This window comes from Lygodium microphyllum, chromosome 19 (genome assembly GCF_053477565.2).
Source record: "Lygodium microphyllum isolate KBCC chromosome 19, Lygodium_microphyllum_v1.1.10, whole genome shotgun sequence".
Lineage (NCBI taxonomy): Eukaryota > Viridiplantae > Streptophyta > Polypodiopsida > Schizaeales > Lygodiaceae > Lygodium > Lygodium microphyllum.
This window is the reverse complement of record NC_141153.1, coordinates 131,223,074-131,243,853: the sequence shown is the minus strand read 5'-3', so window position 1 is coordinate 131,243,853 and position 20,780 is coordinate 131,223,074. Positions and strand designations below refer to the sequence as shown.

General features: G+C 42.1%; 1 protein-coding gene across 4 annotated transcripts in view; it reads right to left on the bottom strand.

Moving 5' to 3' along the window:
• Nucleotides 1-20,780, bottom strand: part of LOC148020388 (pentatricopeptide repeat-containing protein At5g10690-like) — a 75,765-nt gene that overhangs the window by 36,530 nt on the left and 18,455 nt on the right. For 3 of the 4 annotated variants that reach the window (XM_087700681.1, XM_087700682.1, XM_087700679.1), the window contains exon 8: nucleotides 4,662-4,818. In XM_087700681.1, coding sequence (XP_087556807.1) covers nucleotides 4,662-4,818 — 157 coding nt within the window. The remainder of the gene's footprint in view (nucleotides 1-4,661; nucleotides 4,819-20,780) is intronic. The other variant, XM_087700680.1, reaches the window with a different exon arrangement.

Below are 20,780 nucleotides of genomic sequence, written 5' to 3'. Positions count from 1 at the left end.
CTAACAAGGTATTTCGCTTGGTTGCAAAAAGCTCTTTATGGGCTGAAGCAAGCGCTGAGATCTTGATACCACAAGATGGACGAGTTCTAACGGACTCATGGATACCATTTTACCCCTTATGATCCAAATCCATCGAAACATGAAGCGAGGAATGAAAATAGGAAACAGGGATGGGAATAGTGACGGGGACACCAAACTTAGGGAATGGGTTTGCAAGAATGAGAACGGTATTAAAACATTAAAATTAATTTTAAAAATAATATTTAATTCATAATTCATGTGGAGTACTAAAGACAAGGTATATAATCCACAATGACAAATTAATATTTTAATCAATTCATGTGGTGTCGTGGGTAGAGCCAAGACAGGCACATGAGTGAGAGACAGGCAGGCTACAGGCAACGTTGGTGGAAGACAAGTACATGATTTGGCAAATGGTAGATTGGGGCAATCAGTTCGTCACTTTGCAGGTAAATTCTATGCCACGTGGCATTTCCTGTCACATTCCTAACAAGGAACACAGCAAGGAACGCGTTCACTCTTGCATTCCCTATTAGGAACGAGACATGGAACATCCCAAACAACACGGACGCGATTTGGAATGGATTTTGGTCCGAAACGGCATTTCGGCATCTTGGGGGGCTATTTCGACCGTTGCCTGTCACTATGTCCAAATCTATACGCGCTAATGGTCCAGCGATCGCCTTGGTAGCAACCATCATCTTAGAGAGATTTCAGCATATCCATCATCTATGACAGCTCTTAATGACTCCATTTCACTCTCTCTATTGCTGCCCTTCATCTTCCAAAGTCTATCTGACATTCCACTACTCGAAGGACTGCATTTTGCTCCCTCCATAGAGCAGCTCTTTCCCTCATCATCGACACCTCTTCCCAAAGGATTGAGTTTCACTCCTTTCACACTGCAAATTTCTTCTAGGTGTCGCCGCATGATTAGCCAAGACAGTGTGGTCATCGTCGAGCTTTTGCTCCATCGTATCAACTTGATTCATTCAATATGACTCAATGATTCATCATTCATCATCTTCTTCTTCTCAATTTCTGAGTTTTTCTTCTCTTAGTGTTTGCCATACACATTGTGTTTTTCCCTGCAAACCCTACTATCTCTTTGATATGGTATAAGTACATATCATACCGTCACTTTTCTTGACATGACATCCATGGCCATTTTCTAGTTATTGAAATTATATTCCAAGGAGAGGTTCTATCACTAGTAGGCCTCTATAATGATCCTTCATCTAGATGGGGTCTATGGGACCATCTAGAAGCTTGTATGTGTCTTAGTAGACCACGAGTGCTAATGCGAGATTTCAATGTGTGTTCATCATTTGCAGTCTACCTCCAAGCACTCTGTGATGGATGCACCTAAGAGTTGTGTGTGGCATAATTTTGAAATGGATGTTCTAAACCAATACATTTGGTCTTGGCTCCGCCCATCCGATTCAAGGTTTACTTTTTAGTTAGCACAATATTCTACCACATGGTCTCACTTGGACCGCATGTATGTTATCCATGATGATACCTTCCTACCAAAGATTCTGGACATGTGGGTGTTGCAACAATATGCTTTGTCAGATGATTTCCCTTTGCAATTTGTCATGCTTGCACACCCTCTCACCCCTTTTGCACAATTCTTGAGACTGCTCCCATTGCATTTCAATTCATCTTATCTAAAGCATTCATTCTTTAATGGTTATATAGGGCAACTGGTTGACAAGTTTTTGCTTGATTTCCCCTCTAGGGGCAGTGACACTTTTGAGCAATTGCTCCATAATGTGCAAAGGGTTGCTAGGCATTATGGTATCCATCATGCTTCTCTTTGCACGCACTGTCAGCAAGCTCCTAAAGCAATGCTAGCCTTGGTTTGCTCTTTACTACTTGATTCTCTGAATGATCTATTTCTACTACGATTGGCAACAAGGCTAACAAATCTCATTCAGCAGTTCCAATTGACATCATACCACCAAGTCATGTTGCAAAGCTTGATTGAGAGTTTACAAGATGCTTCATGTTAGTCACATAAAATTTTTCGAGGCTTCCATGTCTCTCTTGGTCAAGAGAACATAGTTTGACTTCAGTATGCACAAGGCCACATGGTTATTACAGATCTGCAATCCATTGTGCATATGTGTAGAGAGTACTTCCTTAACCTTCTTGGCTCTTCATCTCCTACTCAGCAGACCACCTAGGCCCACTTAGCTTTCTATACCTTGGTCAAGGATCAAACACCGCCAGATATGCATGATGACTTAGACAGAGATATCTATGAGGAAGAGGTCATGGATGTTTTGTTGCATCTACCTAAGGACAAAATTCCAAGATAGGATGGCTTGAGCAATGAGTTTTTTTAAGTCTATGCTTAGTTCTACCGGTTTGGCTAAACCCTGGATAGCCATGTGCCAACAAGTCTAGGAGACATTAGGATTATGCCTACCTCATAGAAGGTGGGAGTCATTAAGTTGATTCCGAAAGTGTCATCACTCTCGATGCTAAAGCATTGGCGACCCATTTCCTTGATGAGACCTATGTATAATATCTTCTCTAAAGTCATGGCTAACGGCTTCCATAAGCACCTAGCTTGCCTTGTGCACCCTAATCAGCATGGATTTATCAAGGGCAAGAATATCTTGCACAACATGTTGAATGTTCACATGGCCATCAACTATGCAAAGCACTCTAAGGAGGAATTCATGCTTGTTTAATTGGATCTCGAAAAGGCTTTTGATTACTAGGATTGTTTTTTTGTGGCAAAGCTTACGCATGTTATGGGTTCTAGTATGTGCATGTCTCGTCTAATACACACAATCAGCACGGATGCCTCTTCACGAGTCATGCTGCATGGTGGGATCACTAAGCCATTCACTCTTGGATGGTCAATTAGATAGGGCGACCCTTTAAGCCCCTTGTTCTTTGCCATGGCAACCCATCCAGTCCTCTCCATACTATCTCATTTGGCGGACACGAGACTGCTGGCTGGTCTTTCTCTTCCCTCTAGTGAACATTTTGTGGGCCAATCATTAGCAATTGGCACTTTCATGATTCTCAAAGTGAAACGAGATAACCTCCACAATGTATTGGACATATGGAATCTCTTTGGACAAGCCTCTCGTCTTCATATCAATGCAAAGTTTAGTTCAGCAAACAGGCTGCCACCCTTTGCCATCTTCTAACTCCTCTTTTGCTCATGTTCATATTCAGCATGTTCCTTTTTGAGTCCAGCATGTTGCATGTTCATGCCCACAATATTCAATAAAAGAGCAGCCATGGCCATGTGGCCAATAAGCTATAGGTAGTACCAATTATAAAATCATATCAGGGTAGCCTTTCATCAAATTTGCTTTTTGGCTTATTGTCTCTTCCATTTCAGATTTCACTTTAATTGGTAGAGGCATTGTACACATCTACATTGCACAAAACCCTGATTTTACCAGGTCTTCTTTGGTCTACTTGAGACATTCACTTACTATCTCTTCAAAACTCCTTTGATCTTGGATATCTTCCTCAAAATCAGCAAGGACTGTTGTATAAATGTTTCTTGTTATAAGATGTCTCGCCGTAAGACATCTACATATCACGATGTCTTGCATCTAGTCATCCATTATACCTTTTATAATGAAACAAGCATTCCATAAAAAACAAGGTGTATGTGTTTCCAAAAGGGAAATAGACAAAGTAAACAAGGGGAGAGGCTGTAAATTTCTTAATTTCCAATCAACTGGACCCGAAATGTCTCTTGGACTCTTGATGATGCGTGAAATTCCATGTTTATGACAAATTTATAAATGATACCTTGTGCTGATTCATGATCTCTCCTCTGAGTGACTAAACTAGCTTGCAATGAGGAGATCTTACAATCCGGGAAACACATCCTTTGCTCTATGACAAAGGAGGAAAGAGTCACTAGCTGTACAGCCCACCAATTTGGGTTTTTCCTCCACTTCCCCCACCCCAAACATTTTGTATCAGGACGCTATTGTTTAGAGCAGCCAGCTTGGGAGCTCATTATGTGCCCCATTGCCAGTCTTGCCTGCCTTAGCATTTCAGGAACCATATAGCAGAACTTACAAAGTTTGTAGCCTATGCATATAACTAACAAGAGGATCATTTCCCGCCAAAAGGGATTTCAAAACGAGTAGATTTTATATAGATTTGGTCATATCTAAGGGAGGGAGACTATTTTCTTAAAGACCATCGGCATACAATGGAAGTGCAGCAATGCCAAAAAAGCAGTCAGTTTGTCTTGGTTTTATATATATTTGGTCATATCTAAGGGTATTTCCTTGAAGGACGTGCAACAATCCCAAAAAGGCAATCGTTTTGTCTTGGAAAAGTATTGTTCTTTATATCTGCAAGATTACTAGAGGACCCACATGCAATAAATAGCTTGATAAGGGGCACAAGACTCATCATTCGTAGCCCAACTCAAGTGCGATTTGCAATAAGTGACAGTTTAACATCATTATATAACACTCCCTGAATTAATCATAAGTAAGTTTGCGATTTGCATACCATGACAAAAATGAACTTTCAAAAAAGAGGCTAATTAAGCAGACTGTCTTCAAGAAACGTGAAGGACTATTAGATGACATGTATGCATCAATAAGCACTCCATATGCAACCAAATCATCTTCTCAACGAACCTGAAGAAGAACCAGATGACACATACGCATCAATAATCACTCCATATGCAACGTGATCTAGTACACACTCTTTTGATGCCTTCAACTCCTTCACCAAGGTCACCACACCATCAAAGAGCCCTTGCTGACCAAAGCCCTGCCCAAAGAGAGCATGGCACTGGTAGCATGTTAGCATCCTGATCACAATTCCATCATCCTACTAAATTTTCAGGCCCACTCACATAACACAAAAGCAGCAAACTTGTTCTTGATATTCCACAAATGCAAGTACTTGATGGAGTGTTTTGTCAAAAAACGTGTGCAAGTATATGTCCAGATTTAGTAGTAGTATGTTAGGGCTTCTGGGCATGAAACAAGCAGATAACAGATATGAAATGACCGGATCACAAAGGTCATGCAATGCTCTAGACACTGGCTCTATCAAAGTACTATACTGGTATTTACTGCCAAGGATATACAACACAGATAGGAGTTAGTACTGCACAAAAACCATACCAATGTTTAAAGGAAAAAAAATTAGAGTGACGACAGCAAAAAGAACTCTGGTAGACCCACAATACCAACTTAATATGATCAGTGTTGGAGCAGCTCCCACCCTAAGAAGGCTATTTATGTAGAGAGGTACAACTCGCTCTTAAAAGTGTGAGGAAATGAAGCTCGTGATACAAGATTCCATCACCATTCATACAAAATATGTGAAATAGAAGATGAAGAGAAGGCTAGAATCACCAAAGTCAATGCAATATTGCAAAAGGTCCTCCTAAGTTGTCATGGTGGGGAGCCTTTTTCTCGCAAAATTAGCGGGAGCGGTGACACTATTTTGGGTGCCTCAGGAAGTTTAGCCATCTGAATTAGAATTGCAACCCACATCCATGTGTGTTGATTCTCAGCACTACAGATCAGACAGACAGCAGATTGCTGCAGTTCACAGCCTCTAACAAAACAGCAGTGTAGTCCATCCCTTGGAGCATGCTAAGCCTTCTTGGCATTTTATGTAACCCCTAGCTAGAATGGACATGAGTACCTTGGTAGTGTACACACAAAACGATCATGGTTGCAGGGCAATTGAAGGGCCAAATCCATTAGAATCTTGCCAGAAAGTTACCCAAACCACAGGTGTAGTAGTGATCCTCATATCTGAACCTTAGTACACTACCACCAGCATACCAGCGCACACTATGACAAGCAGTGCCTCCAGTCTCCCTCCCTCTAGATGATCCAATACAATAAGGAACGGGAGCCTGTATAGGCAATAAAGGGAGAGACCCAACAGGATCAAGCACCCAATATTCAGAACATCAACCATAAATGGAGCCACCCAGCTCATTAATGCGAGGCCCAATGTGCCAATTAACAATAGTGCCTAACTCATGATCTATACACTAACAGCTCTCTCAGATCACATAAATAAGTACAATAAAATATACAATGATGATAATATACAGATCCTTAGGAATCACCACCATGTCCCATACCACAGCAGTAAGTCTGCTCGAAATATATAACTGTTAACATCACAATACATGCAACAATGACACCAAAAGCACCATGGATACTCCAGCATTGGCCAAATGCAAGATGCACATCCATACAAGCACCGATGTTGATGTTGATTATACTTGAACCATGACCATAGAAAGTAAAAATAGCCGAATCTCATTGCTTGTCATGAACAGCCTTGCTAAAGCAATCATGATCACGGCTTCGTTGCCTTCAGCTATCCTACCAAAAGGGATCCCTATTGAGCAACTAAAGTCATAAGACGCATTCACATTTAATCTTATTGCACTGACTCCTAATTGTGGGCTCCATTAACAGCCCCAAAAAGGCTTTATTTGTATTTATTGGTACCTATAGCACATGGTAGGAAAAATGCTCCAAAATCCCCTATAATAGGGCATGTGAGGCATTCTTACATCCACCCATTTATAACAGAGCCATCCAGCATCCTCTGAGGCTCCTGCAGCAATCATCCATATCAGCATACTTTGTCTTTGCTACTACTGACCTGTTTTTGCCTGTACCACTGAGTGTTCTTTACAGCAGGTTGCCCTATTGGTATTCTACATTTAGAGCAACTTTGGATTGCTGATCATCATCTTCATCATCGATTTTGCATTTTTCCTCTCCTAAAGGGCTGCCCAATAATCACCTATTTGCAACGAGTCATATGGAGGGATCTTCGTCGTCACTTTTATGTTTTCTCCTCCTATTTGCAGCCCCTCATAAGGAGAGATCTTCATTGGCACTTTTGTAGGTTTTCTCCTCCAGTTGGCTGCCCAGCAGTCACCTTAATAGTAGCCATCACTATGGAGAGATTACAACATCATCTTTATAATCGACAGCTCTTAAAGATTGTGCTTCGTTCCCTCTACTGCTATCTATCATCACCCGGTGTCTTCTCTAACATCACCCTACCCGAAAGACTGCATTTTGCTTCCTCCACAAAGCATCCACATTCACAGGTGCTGCCACCTGATCTGCCAAGATAGTGCAGTCATCTCCAAGCTTTGATTGGCGTCATCAAGTTGACTTTGCTCACCTCAATAATAGTCTTAGAGACAGGGAACCCTGAGGCTCGTTCCTCCATTGTATTCGCATCATTTACAATCCATAACTTCATTCACTTTCTATTTTCTAACTTCTATGTCACACTGTTTGTAGTACATATTGTGTTTCCTCCCCACAAACCCTATCGCTTCTTTAAATAGTATCAAAGCAAAGGTGCCCCAAGCGCTAAAGATCCTTGTTCTTTGTTAGGCGAATAAAGGTCGTGCGGAGCAGCAACATTCTCATATTCCAATACTTCTTCATTCCGCTACATTATCCGAGGGATCGAGAAGCCCCATTATATTCTTCTCCTGCCCACCCTCCTACTACAAGTCTAAGACATGGTGCTATGACTGAGTATACCTACTGTGCAAAGAAACTCCACTAAAGATTGTCATCGTCCGCCTTTGCTCCCTACCCACCAGAGTATGTGTCTACCCCTTGGCACTCCTTATGCCACCTCACTGTTCAAAACAACAAAGATTGTTATGCATTAGCTTTTAAATCTCTATGCTCAAAGTAATAACATATTATGAAATACGCTAAGCCCTTGTGAGCAAAAGGAGACTCTAAGAAATCACAAGGCAAAAAGCCCTCCTAGAGACACCCGCAACAAGTTGGGGAGGCTTCCTCCACCTATTTTCGGGTCTAGAGGCTTCCACAACCCCTTGGCTCTTCCAGTCCACTTCATCAAGAGAGAAAAGGATATTGGACTCTTTTAGCTTTGTAGTCCACTCCATCAAGAGACACTAGCTGATTACCACCTACTCCAATACCACAATCTACTCCATCAAGAGAAATAACCTATTGTCCACTACTTGTGCCCCCACAAGAGCAGCCAATTTCATCATTTGTGATTACCCTCCTCTCTTCTGAGTGGATTTGTGAGATCCCTCCCTCCGATTCTTCTACTCAATTTCAACAAGACACCTCTAGGATTTGTCTCGCCTCTATTCCATCACACCATCAAATACCTTCTTCCATCCTATCAGTGGTGATTTCTTCATCACCCACACCAAACAACATGATTCAAAGGATGTTTCCCATGGGGATATTATTTCTCCGATTTCAAAGTGTTGAGCTAAAAATGCATTCTAAATTTAACTAGTTCTTAATAACAGCCCCAAAAATCAAAATTACCAAACTTTTCTTAAAAAGAAACATGATCCTCAAGCATTTCTGTGTCCCATAAGCCAAACCCTAATCTGGGAGGATCCATCCATTTATAAATAGACAAGCTGCCCCCACTACTCATCCCAATCTCATTTTTGCAATACTGGGGCGCTTGGACAAGTGAACAATTTTTCCACAAGGGACACTGTCCAAGTAGCACCTACTACATGAGCATTCTTCAGCATATAGCATATAATGCATCCCATTGTCCAAAGCACCACTCGACGGATCCTAAGTTGTTTCCACCAACGCATTACACCACCATTCTTTTTCACATGATACTTCATCACCTTTCCCTCGTCATTGACATCCCCGAGTGTGCTGAAGCAAAAGGGTAGAGCGTACTTGCTGAACTGAAAGAATGAAAATGAAAGGTATAAGATAGGTCTAAAATAGACCTAATTGTAACTCAACTAAAGTTAACTGGCTCTAACTCTAACTCTAAGAGTGGTGACACAACTTATAACTGTAGTTGAGTTCACACTAAGAATTGAAAAATAACTAAAGACTAAAACATTGGGCACTATCCATAGAATTGGCAAATTCTAACACCCCCCTACAATGCCAATGCCGTAAAGTAAAGGAATGATCAATCACCAAAGGGTAGTAAGTTTAAGGACTTGCGAAAACCCTCAAACTTCTCACGAGGTAGCGCCTTGGTGAAAATGCCTGCAACATTTTCCTCTGTAGGAACATACATCAAGTTGATCTCTCCTACATAGCATCTCTCTCTAACATAATGGTAGTGCACCTCAATAAGTTTCGTGTGAGCGTGAAACACAAGATTCCATGCCACTACAATAGCACTCTGGCTATCAAAAAGAATGGATGTAGGACCCTCCAACGATAAATGTAGATCACCCAACAATCTATGCAACCATACACATTCCACTATTGCCGTGAAGGCTGCCCTGTACTCAACCTCGCAGGACGAGGTAGCCATTGTAGGATGTTTCTTGCTTAGCCATGAAATGCATGAACGGCCCAGAAAGAAACAGTGTCCACTAGTAGACTGCCTAGTGTCTGCATTACCAACCCAATCTGAATCACTATAAGCCTGTAATTGCAAGTCTCCCCTCCCCCTGGTGAAATAATAATGCATGTGACTAAGTACCTTGCAAGTATCTGAATATCCGCTTAATAGCTTGCCAATGTATAGTCCATGGGCTATGCATATACTTGCTCACCTAAGATACTGCATACTGAATGTCAAGGCATGTGTTGCAAAGATAAATAAGAGAGCCAACATCCTAGCTATAAATTGCAGAATAGGATAGCTCTTCACCATCATGCATAGATAGCTTTAAGCTTGGCTCCATAGGAGTGCACATAGGTTTGCAATCTTGCATATTAAACCTATGTAACAGCTTATCCACATACTCTGACTGTGAGATGATGATATTGTGCTGATTTTAGGTGAACTTAATCACCAAATAATAGTATAGACAGCCCATATCTAACATAGCAAATGCATGTTTTAATTCAGGCTTGAAATCTGCAATTTGCTTCTAAAGGTCCAATGAGTAGCATATCATCTACATAAAGAATGATAATCAGCAAGTTCCCCCCTTCATTCTTAATGTATATAAGTGGGAGCAATTGGACTCCAAGTGCACGTGTCCGCATGGGACCATAAACATTGGAGTGAACGAGCTGCAATTTCCGGACAGCACGCACTGCCCATCCTTTTCTAAGGCAAATCTGTGCATCTTGCCCAAAATGCATCCCTTGCATGCATGAGGAGGTGGAGTCTCCACTCGAGGCAATGCATCTACCATATAACACCTTTAAAGGGTCATCAAGCTCCCAAAACTCATGTCCATAACAGACATGCCATAGCTCCGCATTCTACATAACGGGCAATAGAGTAGTGACTGCTAGAGCATCATGAGACTATGCATCATAGGTATCCAACAAAAACAAACCCTATACAAGGTCCCAAATAGCCTGAGTACATAATCCATCTCCCTATCTTTGACAATGCATTTGTCATCCTCAAAGATGACCTGAAAGCCATGCTTGTTAAAAGCAGAGACAGGCAGCAAGTTCTTTGTAATACCAAGCACAAAGAAGACATCTAGAAGCACGAAGTTAGAACCATTTGCAACAATAATAGTGGCTGCCCAATGCCACAAGCATCATAACTACTACTATTTGCACATATAACACAGATCCTAGTGTTGTGGAGTCTATGTGTGAGCTGAGCTGAGAGTGAGGTGCAGAGAGTTGAGAGCAAAAGAGTGAGAGAGTGAGCACGACAGAATGGGTATTCGGTACAATGACAAATGTACCACATTTTAGGTTTTGAATATATACAAAGTACAAAGTGTAAGGATGTGTTCACACCCAAACATGGTAAAGGGCACGGTGAGCCTTTATTCGCAACAACCTCCCACCTAAAGGCAACGTGCCTAAAGGTAGAGGAAAGAATCAGCTAAGTGTCTGTATGTACAAAGCTGAAAGACACATATACTATCCAACCCCCATCATTTGGCGGCAATGAGCAAACCACTTGGCTAGAAGACCTTTCCTAAGAAGGTCTGCAGGATTATCATCTGCATGTACCTTGACAAGATCAACGCCTTTGCTTTCAAGTACATCCCGGATAAAGTGATACTTCACCTATATGTGCTTTGTCTTTGCGTGAAAGACAAGATTCCGTGCTAGCATGATAGCACTCTGACTATCACAGTGGAGGATAGGAATATATGTAATCCCAAGCTCTCTCACCAGACGTGAAAGCCATAAAGCCTCTTTGCATGCCTCTGTGGCAGCCACATATTCTACCTCTGTAGTAGACTGAAACACACTTTTGCAGCCTAGATATCCAAGAGATTGCTCCTCTTGTGAACATAAACACATATCCTGAAGTAGACTTCTACAATCAAGATGGTCAGCATAGTCTGCATCCGTGAAACCAACAACAGATGACTTCTACTTAGCAAAGTAGATACACAAATCCTATGTGCCCTTAAGATATCTCATGATACCCTTCACTGCTTCTCAATGCTTTTTGCCAAGATATACCATGTATCTGCTAACCACTCCCACCGCAAATGCAACGTCAAGACGTGTAGCAACCATAGCATACATCAAGTTATCCACAGCTGAAGCATAAGGTATCTTGGCCATTTCAGCCTTACCATCAAATAATGTAGAGCTATCGTCTGCACTAAGTTTCACATATGGAGACAATGGTACACTAATAGCTTTCCCCCTTCCATATTGAAACGTTTCAAACCTTTCGTAATATACTCCTGCTGTGACAGATAAAGAAGACCCTTTAATCTATCTCTGAGTATACAGATGCCAAGAATGTGATTTGCCTCACCAAGATCTTTCATATCAAAGCTATTGTGTAGACTCTGTTTTAAGGAGTCCAAGGTATGAACATCCTTGCCTGCAATTAGCATGTCATCCACATATTAAACCAAGAGAATAAGGCTGCCATCTGCTGCCTTCTTGGTATATAAGCAATGATCAACTTGAGAACGATGAAATCCCTGAGATTGCATGAATATATCAAATTTATGATACCATTCGTGTGGTGTCTGCTTCAGCCCATACAAACTTTTGTTGAGTTTACATACCATGTGCTCTTTCCCCTTTGCAACAAAACCGTCAGGCTACTACATATAGATTTCCTCATGCAGATCACAATGTAAGAAGGCTGTTTTTACATCCATCTGTATGAGTTTCATGTCCTCAGATACAACCAAGCCCAAGATGGTTCGCAAAGTAGTCATTTTGACTACAGAAGAAAAGATTTCATCAAAATCAATTCCATGTTCTTGCTTGTACCCTTTAGCAACCAAGCGTGCCTTGTACTTAGGCAAAGAACCAAAAGTAACTTTCATTTTGTAAACTCGTTTGCAGGGTAGCACTTCTTGTCCTTTTGGCAAAAGTACCAAATCCCAAGTGTCAATTTTCATGAGAGATTCCATCTCCGATAGCATTGCTTTTTGCCATTTCTTATTATCTTGTCTATCCATTGCTTCCTAGAAGCATAACGGTTCACCACAATCTGTTAACATGACATAAACAACCATATAGTTTACTCCAAGAACAAATCTATTTGGTTGTTTTTGCACTCTAGTCGACCTACAGACCCAGTGGTCAATATTTGCTGGTTGTTCAACCTGTAAATCTACATTAACAGCTGTTTAGCAAGTACAGCTTGATGTATAACTAGTTCAGGTTGTTCCAAGTGTACATGTTTTTGCTGAATTTGTGGGACATCATGGGCAAGATCCTGCTTATCATTTACAGCATCATTCCCTACATTTTCAGGGACATTTTCAACAAGTATTTGCTTCTGTCTAATGGGCATTCTTTGTTGTCCTATTGGTACATCCTCCCAGAATATAACCCTTCAGGTCTCCTCTGTTCTTTTGGATTGTTTGTGCATGCGATCTTCCCGGAAGATAACATCATTGCTACGTACTACTTTTCTTTTCTTGAGATCCCATAATCTATAACCCATTTCACCTTCATCACCATATCCTAGAAAAATATATTTACAGGACTTTGGCTCAAGTTTGTTGTGTTCTTCCTTGCATATGTGGACAAATGCCTCATAGCCAAATACTTTCAAATGTGCATACCAAGGTGGCTTGCCCAACCACACTTCTTGGGGAACTCCCCCACCCCCCTAAAAGACCTGTTTGGTGACCGATTAATCAAGTGTACAGCTATTATAACAGCCTTTGCCCAAAAACCATGGGGTAAAGCAACATGTGACAACATTATACAGACCTTGTCTTGAATGGTCCAATTCATACACTCTACAACACCATTTTGGGGCAGATTATGAGGAGCAGTAAGCTCCCTCTTAATCCCTTTGCTGTCACAAAAGTCTTGAAAGGCTTTGGACACATATTTCCTACCGTTGTCAGAGCAAAGGCATTTTAACGTCTTGTTGGTCTAATTTTCAGCAAGTGCCAGGAATTTTTCAAATTTATCCAAGGCCTCGTCTTTGCGACGGATTGGATAAACCCAAACTTTGCATGTGGCATCGTCAACAAAGGTAATAAAATACTTCTTCCCCCCTAAAGATAACCCTGGCATTTGACATACATCTAAATATACTAACTCTAAGGGTGAAGACTTTAAGAGAGAGATTTTTTATGTGATGTTTGAGCATGTTTACCATAAATGCAATGATCACGCTATTCAAAATCAGCATACCTTAAAGACGACAAATAACCCAAATGAGAAAACGCTTTCATTCCAGATTGACTCATGTGCCCCAACCGGCTATGCCTCAAAGACACCCTTAGCTGCTCAGTTATGGCAACAACATGGCCACGCACACTAGATACATGTAAAAAATACAAAGTATCACTTTTGGATCCCTTGGCAACAATGCAAGAACCCTTACATATTTTCCATTTGCTATCCCCAAAGGTGGTGTGATAGTCTTCATCATCTAGTTGGCCTGTACTTATCAAACTCTTCTTGAGCTGAGCTACGTCTCATATTATGCAAAACAAACACGGAGCCATGCTGAAATTCCACTTTCACAGTGGCCAAAGCTTGCAATTTTATATGCATAGTTATTTCCCAAGTGGAGAACACCACGTACACCACCATTGTAGTCAAAGAACCACTCATGATGTGATGTGATATGAAAGGATGCACTTGAATCAAGTATCCAAGTGTGCATATCATCCTCAAAATCTACAATCAATACATATGCACTCAAAGAAGAAGCAAGAAGTACATCACCATCACTGTCATTATCATGAGTGACTACATTAACCTCTTCTATTTTCACATTGCTCTTTTCGACAGGCTCATTGTCCTTGTTTTCAGCCATGTTGGCTTCATTGTTTTTGTTTTTACCCTTCTCTTTCTTCAGTTGAAAGAAATCCCTTTTGCAGTGCCCCTTTTTGCCACAATGATGGCACTCCACATTCTTTCCACGAGATTTGTTGTGTGCTCTATTTTCAAAACTGCTCTTATGCTGAAATCTGCCTCTAGTGTGTAATGCGTTTGAAGACTTATTTGTTGAGTTATTCTACCTGTTGAGTTCTTCCATCAGCAAAGAAGTCCCCACATCAAAGTAAAACAGCTGAGCATTCGAATTACTCAAAGCTGTCCTGAAAGTATCCCAACTTTTAGATAGAGTGCATAGCAAGAAGGTAGCTTTGAACTCTTCATCAATATGAAAATCCAAAGCAATCAACTGACTGAAAATTGAGTTAAACTCATTCAAATGTAGGGACATGGCTGTACCCTCTTTCATGCGAAAGTCCATCAGTTTTTTCAACCAATAAACCTTGCTAGCTGCACTTTTCTGAGCATACAATTCTTCAAGCCTTTGCCACATTGCATATGCTGAATTCAGCTTCTCGATGTTGAAGAGCAAGTTGTCTGACTTGGCGTATCTCCATTTTCTTGTTGATATCATTGAGAATGTGAGGATCCTGCAATCACTTGGGCCATCCAAGTTTGTTGCGCAACTCCTTCACTTGGCATCAGACATGTCACCACATGCGCTACCCCGTTTCTTGAAGAACTACACCATGGCGACGCCGTATTTCGAACCCACCTCGTGGTTCCACGAGTTGAGACCAAGTTCGGAGGGAAGAGCGACCTCATGGCTCACTAGACTCTTTCGCGCGGCAAGTGTGTTCCCTTGCACGATTGGCATTAGGGCGTGAGACCTTGGTTGCACGACACCACTTGCTTCCTTGCTCGCCTCAAAAGTGATTGGATGGAGTCACAATCGTCGTCATTCAAGCTCGTCACCTGTCTCCCGAAGGAGTGTCTCAAGTGGTGGCCCTTTAGTTTAGGCTTGTGAGGCCTGTACAACGAAGATGTAGAGGATCCTAGAGATCCAAAACACCTAAAAGGTAACATGTAGTAAGGAACAGGAGACGGGATGAAGTGTAGAACCTAACTCCACCTTGGGAGAGAAGCCACTAGCTCCGTAACTCCATGCTAGAAGGAATTTAAAGGCCTCATCACCAAGTCGCGACTGAACCTCCAAGGCCCCAATCTAGGCGGTCTCTCAAGATCCTGGGTATCAATAGGAGAAATGACTACTCGAGGACAACTGTTTCAAAGGAGTAAAAGGTGGGTGACAAATTTCATGATGAGTAGGTGCCCCCCCGAACGTGAAGGTTCAGGGGCCCCCTCTAAAGCCAAAGAAGTAGAAGCCCCCTCTAAGGGCAAAGAGAGTATATCCCCCTCTGAACCTCTGTTTGCGAGAGAGAGGGAATCTAAAAACTCATGGATTGCAAACTCTAAATCATCTGATGACAAAGAAAGTACCGCCGGTCATGCCGTATAAGGTATCTAGGATATCGAAGACGACGAAGAACTTCCAGAGGTGGCATCTCAAACTTGAGTAATCACAAATGGAAAAAGGTAAGGCTGAGCCAAGGGTGTGGGCAACAGTCATTGTCTCTCAATGGAGCAAATGGTGGAGCTGAAGTAATCGAACGTGTCGAGTAGCCACTATCCCGCAAAGGAGTGGATTGTCGAGGGGACGGTATCCAACAATCACTATCTCTTGATGAAGTATATTGCTGAGCCGTGGGTTGTTGAGATGGCATTCCTAAAACCCTAGGAAAAGTAGAAGCAACCTCCGTAGCGCATTGCGGCAATCACGAGGAGGCCGAGATACCAGTCAATCCTCCTATGGCTCAAAACGACTTAGTGCGCATCAAGTGCGTCTTATTGCATTGAGTATCAAAATCTGAAAGCTGGTGCAAAATAAGCTCTCTGTGGCCCAAAAGGGAGAGATGGCACAACGAGTGTCTGGGGGTAGAGGCATATACTCCGGCGGGGTAGAAAGCAAAGGTCTAAGGTGGGAAGCATCAATGGGGGTGCCAGTGATGCCAAAAGAGGAGCACCCAATGGTCTGTCCATTTGCCTGTGAAGAAGTCATAGCAAGGAGTGTCAACCTATAAAGGGAAGGGCGGGTGGAAGAGGAAGAGAAGGGTATCTCTATCTCCAGGTGATGCAGCGGAAATGAAGGAGGGGAAATCAGTAGATGATGCCAAATCCGCAACCTGTCTTTGCCTTCTCTGGTGCAAAGGATCTTCGTGGCTCACTGAGCGCCTCTAGCTCTGATACCATGTCTAAAAAATGACAAAGACCAAAGAAACAATAGGATTTGTGGGGAGCAACACTGTGTACAACAAACACTAAGAGAGAAGAGAAACTTAGAAACACAAGAAGAACACGATGATGATGCATTGAATCATACTATGAGAAGAAAAGCTAATACAGTGGAGCCAAAACTCAAAAGATAATTGCACTGTCCGGTTTGAATCAAGCAATGACACATATGGGAATATGCATAGTAAAGGGAGAAAAATACAATTCTCCGCGCAGTGGGCTATCGAAGTAAGCACTGGAATGTGAAGGATAGTTGTCGAGAGAGCGAACCACAATCTTCTAATGCCATGAGAGATGAAGAGGATGATCACCAGTTGTCGAGGGAGTAAACTACAATCCTCAAATGCCAAGGAGTGAGCTAGGATGCAAAACACTAGATAAATGATGGCGCTTGAGACCTAGGAGCAGCAAACATAGATGTCTAGGATAATGGGCTGCAAAACGCAGATCACGAACAGCCCAAAAGCTGATAATTGTCACCAAGGAAGTTTGCCAAGTTGTAGGAAGCCATCGCTAGGTAATGTGGACTGACACCAGGCAATGCAAAGGCCTCCAAATGCCAAAACACAGATCTCAGCAAGTCGCCAGGTGAAAGAAGCTAATACCAACTAATGTGGATTGATGCCAAGGATGTGGAGAATCCTCCAAGCAGCCAAACGATGATGGCAAGCTGGCCTAAGATAACACCAGGATGAGAGAGAAAGTCGCCATGTTGGAGGAGAGAGATAGATGCCCACCATGAACCACAATATCCGCCTGAAGGGGTGTGAGGGCAATGGAGATGCAAGAGGGAGAAAGAAAGAGTATCGGAATGACCAAGGAAGAGGAGTGAAGAATGACTCAAGTGGGTTGAGAATGAATGAAGTGGCTACCTATTTATAGGCAGAAGTTGTCTAGGGTCGTGCACCACTGTGTGGACGCCAACTGAAAAAGAGATCAAAATACGAACACCAACCCTTTTTAGGGCTATCAATGAGAAACCCTAAAGGAAGTGTGTAAACTAAAGAAGTGGTTTCTCAACACCCGACCCCTAGCAGTGTGTGTAAAACCTATTTTTCGTAAAAATTCACTACCAAAGGGGTCATGATTCTTTGGTTCTCTCAGAGGAAGTGGTGTCACCCTTGTTTTGGCTTGCCTTTGTATCTTGCGAGTTATGGCTACTAGCCATTTTTCCTCCCGAAGAAGAGACAACCAACCCTTGCCCATCTAAATAGATATGTGTGGACTTAATCATGCAGCCATGCATAACACAAGAACTGGCACTCAAACTAGTAGAAGGTTAGCAATCTAGGAAGTGAGATAATGTGCTGGATAAAATGGAAGTATTTGTCAGGCAACTTGTTCAAGAATAACATAACCTAATGGTCATCTAACTTCGGGGAGCAAGTAGTGACAAACTCGGTCAGTAACTACCGATACTCGGCCAGCTTGACTTTCAGATCATCCTCTTCCTTAATGGAAAACTCCTAAAGCTCAAAATCGAGATTGATACGTCGAGTGCGATCTCGAGCCACATAGCAGTCAATGAGATAGCTCTAACACTCAGATGTGAGGGGAGAATGTTGTAATTGAGAGTGAAACTCAAGAAGCAACCCTTGCATTAACTCACCAATAACGAGGTCCCAAAGTCCTTGAGATTCAAGCACTTGTTGCATAAAGTTCGACCAAGTGGTGATATTCGACCCATTAAAATATGACTTATCCGTGAAGGCATTCTTAGTCATTGCAACAAAAGTGGTAGTGCTAGGAGATGGAGAAGGCGTATAATGGGGGTAGGTTGAATAAGGGAGATGGGGCGAGGGAGTGGAGTATAATTGGAAAGGAATCCCAGAGTGCCCACCATATATATGAAAAGTGTACATAGCGGATCCAAATGTCGGCAAGGGCAAATTGGGTAAGGGCATGGTAACCTCCTGTGGAGCCCAAGGCGGAGGGATAGGGACACGGGGAGCAAAGCACGGAAATCCCAGCACAAGAATGATCCAAGGGATGTGTGACAACAATCCATAAGCAAAGGATGGATATCCTTACATATGAAAGGTCGTGTGGGGGGGTTTGTGAGTGTCCAGGGGTAGTGAGGGGGATGCCCATCACAGCCATCCCAATGTGTAAGGATGTGGTAAAGTGGGGGTATATGAAAGGTATAGTGTTAAAGGGTGGCATTTCCCCTAACAATGCACCAAGAGATGGAGTGGATGGAGGATAGGTAGATGGTGGGATGCTGAATGAGAAGGTGTTGGGAGTTGAGATGCAAGATCCAAACCCTAGTGTGCTTTGAGTGGAAGTGGAATGTAATTCAAGATTTTGGAATGAAGATGTGAGTAGATCAAAATAACGAGAAGACAATGGTGGGATGGGAGGGAGTTGAAAAGTGTGGCTCACTTGCTCAAATGAAACAGATGGCAAAGATATACCTAATGAACGGCATTTGCTTTGACGGCCTTCTCTATTTAAGTTAACATATCGAAAACCATCCAGATCCTACACACCAAAAGGAAAAGCAGAAGAGGCTTTTGGCTCGTATGACTCAAAAGGGTTATATGAACCTAATGGTTGAGATAAAGAAGATGAGTTGCTAGATGCGCCGAATGTTGTGGTCCCTCCAATATCAGAGAGATGGCCAGTCTTACCTATTGAACTAGACAAAGTAGTAGGAATCGTTGGAGGAGTATAAACCAAACTGTACGTGATATGCAAGTACTTCTCAAACTCTTCATCTATAAGATGATCAAAACGAGAAGAAAAAGATGATAAAGGTAAAGGTGTTTCTATCTCCTCCTCAAGACCATAGTGCCTTCTTAGAGCCTCCAAAGATGGAGAAGTCTAATAGGGCGTTCTCGTGATGTTATGAGGATATAGTGTGAAAATGTATGAAATGCATCATCATCCGACTTTATTGATCTAGAGAGTCAATGTGATCTGCGCCATTAGTACTAGTGCGAGTTGCATGAATTATCCGAAAATACTAGATTTTTGGATAATTTTAGTCTATTTTTTTATATTATTTATTGTAAAAATCCGAAAAAGTTAGAAAAAGCTTCTAGATTAGAATGGCATGCAAAAAGCTAGTTGCTTTTTCAGCCAGTGAGAGGATTTTCACAAGAAGGACAGATTGACGAAATCGTGCGCGTCGCAATCGCTGTAAACAAGCTAAAAACTGCAGATTGAACTGAAAGAAGAAGAAGGAGTGATTTGGGAGATCCATGACCAGGCATCCTAGAGTTTTACCCCCCTTTCGGAGCCAACAGAGCCATCAGATTTGGATTCCAAGCAGCAGAGAAAGAGCTGATTTTTCTGATCCACGTTTTTGGTCTATGAAGGAACTCCAAGAGAACTAATGCCTGGAGATTACTTCTGCGTAGAGCAGAGATTCCAGGTTCTTTCAATATATATTGTTTTAATTCATTGTGATTTGTTTTTGTCGTGTTTACCACTTGGGTATTCTCTATCTTCTCTTCCATCTCCTATCTCTACGTCCTTCTACTTCTGATCTCCGGTGGATTCGACCTTTCAACAAAAACCCCTCCGACAGCGTCATAGGATCCTTAGAAGGTGCTTGAGACATTACGAGTCAAAATCGAGTCACGTATGAGTCTCGCACAAAGACTAGCCTCCATAATCGCTACAGGATACTCTTTAGAAGAGTATCGGCTCTGATACCATGTGAAGATATGCTAGGGTTTGCATTAAGAAAACACATGCACAACCAAGATTGAAACACAAAGACTTAGACAAAGACAAGTAAAACTCAAACCCTAAACACAAAACGCAAAACGCAAAAACTCAAAACTCAAACATAAAGAGAAGAAACTCTGAAGTGAATGAATGCTGTAAATGAATGTAAAAGTACAAAATGCCCATGGGCAACAGAGAGTGATGTCCATCGAAGACAAATCCCAAGTGCAATAACCACCAATTGGAGATGAGAGAGTGCCAAAGCAAAGAACTATCAAGTGACAACAAGAGAGGGATTTACTGACGTAGACAGCCTACTGGATAGCAAAAACACAAGTACCATAGCAGTCACCCAATGGGAGAGATGACAACAACCTATCGCCTAGCACAGATGCTGAACACACAAGCTAATAAGGTACTATGATGACAGAGCAAATGGAGACCTCTAAACAACAGCAATGACTGAAAACAAGCCGCCTAGGGCTGGATAGTGATGGGCTGCAGTCAATGATGGGCTGGAGAGTAAATGGTAGGTGGCTGATGGCTGAAATCTACACGGTAGAGTAAGAAACCTGCACAAAAGGATAAGGC